General features: G+C 36.2%; 1 protein-coding gene across 2 annotated transcripts in view; it reads left to right on the forward strand.

Moving 5' to 3' along the window:
• The window catches only part of LOC107661007 (autophagy protein 5-like), a 35,064-nt gene that overhangs the window by 8,086 nt on the left and 17,031 nt on the right, over positions 1-9,947 (forward strand). The window contains exons 6-8 of one of the 2 annotated variants that reach the window (XM_016450452.1): positions 3,317-3,411; positions 8,317-8,434; positions 8,507-8,917. In XM_016450452.1, coding sequence (XP_016305938.1) covers positions 3,317-3,411; positions 8,317-8,434; positions 8,507-8,526 — 233 coding nt within the window. In that variant the 3' untranslated portion in view covers positions 8,527-8,917. Of the gene's footprint in view, positions 1-3,316; positions 3,412-8,316; positions 8,435-8,506; positions 8,918-9,947 lie in introns of those variants that run through there. The other variant, XM_016450451.1, reaches the window with a different exon arrangement.

A 9,947-nucleotide genomic window follows, 5' to 3' on the forward strand; every position in this document is an offset into this window, starting at 1 on the left:
CATATATGAATCGTGATTCTGTCTTCTAACGATTCTAATGGATTCACAAGTTTCAAAATCAATGTTCTAAAGCAGCTGTTCTTAATACTGTTCATCGCGTCCCCCTGCTCTGCACACGCTCTGCATCTCTGTCTCTCATTCAGCTCAGCTCGAACAATGAACTGTTCCAATTCTACACTTATTTTCACATAGCTATGAGAAGCGTTAACCATGGACGTGCGTGCAGTTGCCGAACTGTATTAAAGCTTTAATCAGGATAAAACTGTATATTAAAAGCTAACATAAGCAGTAGCATTAAAGCAGCTGTTCTTAATACTGTTCATCGCGTCCCCCTGCTCTGCACACGCTCTGCATCTCTGTCTCTCATTCAGCTCAGCTCGAACAATGAACTGTTCCAATTCTACACTTATTTTCACATAGCTATGAGAAGCATTAAACATGGACGCGCGTGCAGTTGCCGAACTGTATTAAAGCTTTAATCAGGATAAAACTGTATATTAAAAGCTAACATAAGCAGAAGCATTTACAAATAACAGCGTATCTAAAAGTATGAGACAGCAACAAACAAAAAACATAGGCCTACCATTAAAAGCCGTGCTTGCATAGGTTCTGCACGATCCTCTTCAATAATATCCTCTGCTTCTCAATTGGGCTCAAACTGATAAGCGATATTAACGACTCCGTTGTTTACAATACAACCGGAGCACATGCCGCTGAGGGGAGGGGCGGGACGATTAGACGCGCACCAGAGGTGGTTTAGCCAATCACAACACACTGGGCTAGCTAACCAATCAGAGCCCATTGTGTATTTCTGAGGGAGGGGCTTCATAAAAGCACGAAATGATCAGCATGTTTCTCAGAGAAGGGACAGAGCGGTGTGGAATAAAGGTAAATTATGTGAAAAATCACTAGATTAAAACCATTAATTTTTATTAAAAGTTTTCTGAAATGTTGTTTAAATAATAAATGTTTAATATTAGAATTTGGATATCTCTTTTTATTGCTGCATAATTCAGGAAATACTGTCAACAGCTAGGAAAAAAATACCTTTTTACTTTTACCTTGTTAGGAATAGAAATCTTTAGAAAGCTTCATAATATAGATAAAGCTGTAAAGTTTGGTGTGTGTTAGTGCTAAGGAAGTAGAGATTTATGGCTTAGTGCAGGAGAAAATGCTAATTTTGAGGAAACTGCCTTTAAAAATATGTATTGTAATAGAAATCTACAGATCCAAATACATAAAGTGTAATAAAAGAAACACTAGTCTTAAAGTAGACAAGTTATGGAAGAAAAAATAGCCCAAAATTGCCCCGCGGCTGAAAAAACAAAACAATAGTTTTACTTGTTGTGTCTTGCCTTAAAGGGATAAGCTACCCAAAAATTTAAATCGTAATCCTTTACTTGCCCTCAAGTTCTTTCAAACCTTTATGAATTTATGTATTCTGTTGAACACAAAAAAAAATAGGCCTATTTTGAAGAAAGTGGGTAACAAAACAGTTTTTGGTCCCCATATTTTTTCTTCCATACTGTGGAAGTCAATGAGGACCAGCAACAGTTTGGTAACCCACATTCTTCAAAATATCTTCTTGTATGTTCAACAGAAGAAAGAAACTTTTGGACAACTTGAGTGTGAGTAAATGATGACAGGATTTTCATTTTTGGGTGAACAATGCCTTTAAAACTGGGATACACTACTCAACTTTTGCCCATATTTTTGCCCCAGTTTGCAGTCTGAATGAGTTGACGGTATTTGCAGAAAGTTATAGCCAGTTTGGAGATTTTTAGCTGCCATAGTTGACAGATTTCATAGAAAATACATAGTGTATGATGGACAGACTCCGTCCAGTCAGAGGATATAAAATATTAGATATTTTGAGATGATTTTAGAACAAATATTGTTTTCATTTTTCCTAGCAATGAGACGCATGCTTCTGCTTGAGTTTGTTGTGTTTGTGTGATCCTTAGTTGTTTAGTGTATGAAGTCCAATTTTTTTCCTCTGTAACCATTTACAAAGTTGGAAAGTGTGTGAATAATTTTAAAATCTGTAGAGATTTTAAAAGAATAGTTTACCCAAAAGTGAAAAAATGCTGAAAATGTACTCACCCTCAGGCCATCCAAGATGTAATGAGTTTGTTTCTTCATTCAAACAGATTTGGAGAAATTTAGCATTATATCGCATGCTCAACAGTGGACCCTCTGAAGTGAGCACATGATGTAATGCTAATTTTCTATAAATCTGCCCAAAAAAATGGAGGAACAAATTAATTTACATCATGGATGTCCTGAGTAAAGTTTCATTTTTGCATGAAATAGTTTAAATAGTTGAAAAGCTGTGTGGTGCATTCTAACTTTGAGCTTTACACATAATGTCCTCAGTAACTTCAAACCCATACTTTCATCTGAGAATTAGTGCGTGCGATGCAGGCAGTGCTTAGGCAGTGGTTTCAGTAGTTAATTTAAAGGTGAAAATGTGAAGCTCTGCAGATAAACTGAGAGAGGTGTAAGTTTCAGAAGCATAGATGTTTTGATAACACACTGTCACAGCTGTCCTGTTCTCTGATGAGAGTGTGTGAGCAGAGAAAGTAACAATTTCTAAGCGGATGTTGATTTTCACCTGCACATGTGAGAACGCAGCCAGCATGACGGAACACACACGGCTTAGCTCAGAACTCATGCCTGTTTATTCCAAAGTTATCAACTGTAACTATAAAATGTTAATAATCATTATAATTCTGTTAGAATAGGGAAATCCACAACTATAATTCACAGCTGTAATGATAAAGACACAGAGGAATGGTATCATTGGAATCACTTTCAGAATGATTTTTTTCCAGCTGAATAACAATACATACATTTGCTGTATAAATGGCAGCCAGGCAGAATCTGTCCGACTTTAAAGTGCTCAAGCATTTAAAGCGGCAGACAACAAAACAGCATCATGCGCTTATAATAAACAGAATGTTATTGGCCATTGCAGTGGATGCTAATATAGTTGTAGTTATTTTGTATTTATTGTTCTTGGTGTGAATGGACCTTTATTTGGAATAATTTTGTTCCAGACCTAAATGGTTTTCTTTCTTCTGTGGAGCACAAGAAGAGATGCTAAACAGATGTTAGGGACTGACTACCTTAGCCACTATTCACTTTCATTGAATTTTTGTTCCATACGGTGAAAGTAAATGGTGACTGAGGCTGCCCCATGGAAGAAAGAAATTCAAATTGTTTGTACAATACTGTGCTGCATAATTTCAGAGAGAGAATCAAAATGAAACATGAGTTATTGTCATTGATTAAAACAATTTCTTTCTTTTATCAGATAAATTCGACCAGTTCTGGGCCATGAATCGAAAGCTCATGGAGTATCCTATCAATGAGGGAGGCTTCCGCTATATTCCCTTTAGAATATATCAGGTATTTCCTCATTTATTTACTTTCTACAGTCATGTACAGTACAGTACGGTAAAGGATTTGACTGATTTGACTTAGCGAATAGCAGAAATATTTTTGTTTATGATATTTTACGATTTTTATGATTTTTTTAGCAAAAACATTTAGGAGAGTGATACAATTTTTTGTTTTGTTTATTATTTATAAATGAAAATTATATTTAGGTTCTAAAAGGCTTGATTTTTGTAATAATCTGAATCTTGGCTGCAACAAACCAGGAAATTACAATGAGCTCTCCAATAAATACCAGTATGTGGATAGAACGATCTTAATGTAAACCATAAAAAAATGCTTCTATAATGCATCAGCAAATTTGCTGAATAAAAAGTGAAGATCTGTCTTCATAACACATTGGCCTGTTGAAATGAAACTCATTGGGACTATTCCTTGATGGTACCTGAGCAGATTACTGGCAAATCATCACCTACTGATCAAGAAATATGGCAAATAGATTAAAATGTCTGAATAGTTTGGTCTAAAATCATGATATTGAAACTTGTTAGGTGTCGTCATGCTTTGAAAGTACCTGAAAAATTTGGGGCAGCACCACCTAATGATCAAAATGTATTCAGATGCTTTTGATTATTGCTTTTGATCATCTAGTGTAATGCATCGATAAATATAATGGCATGATGTAAAAAAAAAAAAAATCTGACACAACCCTTCATGAATATAAACAACATTATTATTTTTATGAAATGCATAAATGATGTATCTGTTTTTTCAGGGTGAAGCCTGTCCCTATTAAAATAATTCCCATTTTCAATTTCCGTTATACTAACTAAACAAACAAAAAAGATAATGACTGATATCCATAATGTCATATCTATTCTGTGACATTACCACCTGTTGGTCAAATGTTAAAAGCAATTGTTTTTAAATAATTCTTTACATTGTAGTTAAATTAATTGTCCCAGAATGCTATATTCAGCTAATTCCTTGCTTTAATTCTGCAGTCAGCTGTTTGAATGCTGGATTCGAATGTCCAGTTGGCAATTTCAATATTTAAATGTTTGAATTGACAGTTTGAATGTTTTAAATTCACAGTGCAAATGTTTGTCTAAATATTTGAATTGATACAGTAATTTAAATGTTTATTTGATTATTTGAATTCACCATTTGAATATTTGAACGTCAGTTTGGATATTTTGGTTGATATTTTAATAATCATTAATCAAATTATTATTATTTTTTTTTTACATTTTTGAATTCAGCACCTTGGACTTTTATGTGAAAATTTGAATTAATATTTTTTTCATTCATTCATTCATTGACTGTATTGACTGAATTGACAGTTTGAATTAGGGTTGGGCCGATAGACATCACGATGTTGAGTCGGCATCGTGATCCCCCCCCCCACAATACTCCCCCGCAATCCGCCGTATCCCAATACCGTGTTCGGAAAGAAAATTACGTGTATACGGAACCCCAAAAGGGAATAAATACGAGATGGGAGGAAAATATATATATATTTCAATATTTTCCCTCGCAGTTATGGTAATTATACTACATATATTTCGGGCATCAGGGAGCCGCTGTTATACCTGCCATTGAAACTGCTTTTGAATGCACAATGGCTTTTTAAGTTTCACTTTCACTTTCGAGATTCGCGATCGCACGTAGTCTGTTTATACTATGGAGCGGCAGTACTTACCACACATTTTACCAGATTAGATGGTGCACAGGATCTGCAAATCATTCGCCATCGTCCTCAGTCATCTCTCCTTACTCTGTTTATGTGGTAAGTGAAATTGTATGTACTGTAATGTAACAGACTACACGCGACAGTTATCATGTCGCGCCGCACCGTGCCACATCAGCTAAAGTCTGTCTACACTGGACGCGACAAAGTGACTGTTGAAAATCATTTGAAATTTGTGTCAGCACGTCATAAATAGAATGCGGCAGCAGTTTACTGTCGGGGATTTGTCGTGTCGCACTGCGCCGCATCCAGTGTAGGCAGCATCACTGATTATAATAAGTTCTATACACTGATCTATATATAATGAATCTCTATTATAGATCAGTGGTTCTATAGTATTTTGCCGCGCCGCTCGCGTCCGGTGTAGACACGGTGTTAGGAATCCTTATATTGCCTTATAAGGATTCACGCTTCGTCGGATTCATTTTTTGATTATATTAATATTGTTTGGACTTTGTATTGAAGGGTTTGAATATTTAAATGACATGGTTGTTTAAATTTACTATTACCACTCATCTCATTAAGGCAAGGCTCAGGAGTACCTGCTTCCCTGAGTGACTTACTTTGTGTTTTACACTCCGATTATTGCTTAAAGAACCTATACTTGTCTGCATACTCTAAAGAATAGCCTAGCCTCTGATCATGAGCTCTGAGACCTGAGAGCATCTCTTTTCTCTGGCCTCTTGCTTTTGGAGAAAGGCTAATGATGTCTGTTGTGTGGTTCATGTGCTGGTTTGCCAGCTAGGGTGTCAGTGGAGTTGAAAAGAAAGTGTCGGCACCCAGAGTATCACACTTCTCATCAGTATCAGGAGCCTTTTGGATAATGCTGGGGTCAATAATTAATGCTGCCGTTTAAAAATGCAACGAAGTAGCTGTCACTTCTCACACTCTCTCTTCTCTGACTCTGGGGATGATCTTGGTGCAAGTGAGCAGTGAGTCAGTTTTTCTGGTAACCTGATCGAGGTCGTAGCATCCTGAGACACCTTCTCTTCCTAAAACCTGGGGGTGTCGGTGTCCGCTGGACTACCTGAGCCGTTGTGTCACCAGTTTCCTTTTCACAGCACCAAGATTGACTCCTATTGTTTGTCAGGCCGCTGTTTGTCACCGTAGGTCCAGATCTTACAGAATGATACCCTCTGTCACTGACCACATGCAAGTTGTGTGTGAAAACTGGATCCTGTTCAGCATTCGACACCTCGCTCGCTCGCTCAAGGCCAAAGGAAAGACTAAGCCGTAACTGCTGGCTGTTAATCTGCTCAATATCTTATTCAGCAATTCACAACATTATACCCAACTAGGTGTGGGTTAAAGCAGTTGCTAACTGACAAGATATTGACAAATGATTTATGTGTTGTTAACGCTCCATAATGGATGTGAAAAGTGGGTACTCTGAAATGACATAGATGCCATTTCTCCCAACTCGTGTGCCAACTTTGCTGGTGTTGTTGTTGTGTGGTGATTCTTAGCTTTCCAATATTCCAGTATATACTCTGAATATATACACATCATCTGAAACAACTCTTCATGAATATAAACAACATTATTATTTTTATAAAATGCAGAAGTTTTTTTTTGTTTTTTTTTTCAGAGTAAATCATGAAGCCTGTTCTGTTTTTAAAAGAAACTTCATTCTCACTTTCCATTGTACTAACAAAAAAAATAAAACTGTTTTAGTTTAAATAATTGTATTTTAAATTTGACCATTATGGGCTTGTGCCAATGTAGATAATACAATTTAGCAAAAACAAATAATAAAAAAAATGCTGAATTTAAGTAGCAATCTTTTCTTGCATATTGCAATGTATATCCGAGTGAAACACATTATTGAAGAAGAAAACAAAAAATGTAGATTGAAGACTTTTATCTAATATTTTTTTGATTTTATCTAATATTTTTTGATTCGAATGTTTAAAAAAATTTAACATTTAAAAAAAAAAAAATGCATGGAATAATTATTCACATTGGGATCAGTGCATTTAGACAACAGAATGTTCACTTCATGCTGACGAGGAACTTTCTGAACTTTTCACTTTCTATTGATTCTATTGATACTTGTTTTGGAACTGCCAGAAACACAACTTTTGTAAACTGACCTATCAAGCACAATCATTCAAAATCTTTTTTCTTTTTTTTTTTTAGTTTTTTAATGTTATCAACAGTTTTAGTGTTTCAGAATTTCAGCTTACGGAGCATAGATACACAGTCACAAATCAAATAGACTATATGCGAACTAGAGATGCGCATGTCAGCTGTAACCTCACTCTGCTGTTAAAAATAAATCATCCACCCTCCAATTATAATTAATATGACAGTGTGTACAAAACAGTAACTAATAGCTCAAAAGTCTGAAAATTCGGGTTTATTTTAACTTATCTGTCAATCTGAGATGTTGTTGCCATTACGCGTTGCTGTGAGTTGCATGTGTCTTGCTCAAACAAGCTCAAATTTCATTGTCAATGACAATGAAGTGGAGTGGTAATTTCCCAGTCTTGTTCATAAATTGGTTAAAAACTACGTAGACACTGTCTGTTTTCAGTTTTTTTTAACAAACTAAAATGGCTAAAATAGTAGTTGCATTAATTGAAAGTAGTGTTTAGTTTACTGTTATTTACATATTTCATACTGATATACCGTTTACTGTTGACTATGATGAAACTATCATAGTCGGTTAAATATAGACCAAGTGCCACCTACAGGCCCTGTTATGTGAAGAGTAGGCTGTTAGGTCAAAAACAAGTGAAATGGTGATGTGAAATTTCTTTATCACATTGATACTTTTGATAATTATGCAGCAATAGTTAATAATTAAGTTTTAAGCATGTTCACATTTTAGAGGATGTAGTTAATATTTCCTTTATTAACAATTTGTCTCATCCACCCATGACCCACCTGCAATTAATCAGAATGTTATTTTTTTAATACTTTTATTACTATTATGCCCACCTGTGGATATGTCCGTAGATATAACCCTGATCCACGCATCACTAATACAAACAGATACCGTGAAAACTGTCCACCAAACTAAAACTGTCCACCAAATAAAAGTGAATAGGCGTTCTTCAACATTCTTCAGTGACACAATTCAGATTCTGCATTTTTTGAGAACTTTACACTGTGATTCTACTAACATAATCAGTCTAATGGGTTTCATATTTGTCTCATTTTAGACGATGAGTGACAGACCATTCATCCAGAAGCTCTTCCGACCAGTGTCTCCTGAAGGCCACGCGCTTACGTTGGGAGACCTGCTGAAGGAGCTGTTTCCTGCTGCCATATGTGTGGAAGGTGAGCTGAAAATAATTCTCACACACATTATTTGATAAAAACGTGTTTGCAGTTTAGACTTATCTCTCACAGGAGGTTGGAATCAAAGATGAGAGGCAAAGCCATTAGAGGAAAACAAATCTTTTAACATCTCGAGATTTACAGAAGAGATGAGAAATAGGGAAAGAAAGAAAAGGACAAATCAGGGTTGCATGAATGAAATCCACAGCCAAAACAGGGGCGGTCTTGGTTTCTCCTGAGAGGAAGTAGATAAGCAGACAATAGCAGTGACAAACAGAGCACCTGCTGGCGGAGATGCCTGCATGACGGAGCACATCTGTGCTGCTTCCAGCCCAATTCAAGACCTGCTTGCTTTGTCTGAAAGGCCTGGTGGTTTGGTTGAAGAGAAAGTGGCTCTTTGTGCTTCTCTTTTTGTTATCGTTCTGTCTCTTCCAGATATGTGGGATTTGCTTTGATAACAGCGCAGAGCAAAGTGTTGCGATTACAGGGAAATATGTGTCTACTTACTCAACCTGGGAAATACCATTTCTGTCTCAGGATGGTCTGAAATCATTTTTGTTTATCACAGTGTTGGCTTGATTCATATCAATTACACATGAGTAAAAATCTGCATTTTGTGACTTTAAACGTGTTCTTTTATTAGCAGATGAGGTTTTCTGTTTTATGAAAGGCTTTGATGGTGTCTTAATGCCACTGATGATTTACAGTACTGTTATGTTTGCAGTGTAATGGGGATTCCCACAAATAAAAAATAAAAAGCATATGCTTTAGCCAGACTGATATGTAATGTCCGTGACATATTATAGCCATCTGTATGTCTGGAACACCCAGCGGAATGGAATCTATCGCTAGATATTCACCCCTTTGGGGGTAAACATGGAGACATGCTCAAACGGTGTGGTCTCTCCTACACTTTTCACAATAAGATAAAGATTTTATATATCGAAACGGCAATACATGGTACTCTAAAAATTTTCCCATGTTCTGCTTAAGAAGTCGGTCAGAATAGTGAGAGGTTTTATAGTGAATAAGAGGGTGTGTGGTGGTATTATTTCAAATAAATGAATTGAACAGAAAACCCCCGCCCAGCAGCCCTTCTTGTCAACCCACGCTGCGAGTGGGGAAACATCCAGCTGGCCCTCCCACCTCCATCAACACCAGCACGTCTCACTACTCAACCTGTGACATGCACTTTCAGTGGCTGTCTTACCGTGGTAATGTGGTAAAAGAAAAAGGGTCAGTGACTCAAAAATGATGAATTCTGTAGACTGATTAATTTTGAAATTAGAAATCAGAGGGCTTTTTAAAGACTTGCATAGTTTAGACAGATTATGTTAACTGTGTTTCATATGTTGGATATACAGGGTTATGTGTTTCTGGGTAGTTTACACAATGTGTTCATGGATTAAAAAAAAAAATATATATGAATTAATAAGGAAATGCATATGGGTCAATGACGAAAAAGGGTTTAAGCATAAAAACAATAAGTGTAATACTGCTTTAAATTGTTGTT

This window comes from Sinocyclocheilus anshuiensis, unplaced genomic scaffold (assembly GCF_001515605.1).
Source record: "Sinocyclocheilus anshuiensis isolate Anshui unplaced genomic scaffold, SAMN03320099.WGS_v1.1 scaffold1036, whole genome shotgun sequence".
Lineage (NCBI taxonomy): Eukaryota > Metazoa > Chordata > Actinopteri > Cypriniformes > Cyprinidae > Sinocyclocheilus > Sinocyclocheilus anshuiensis.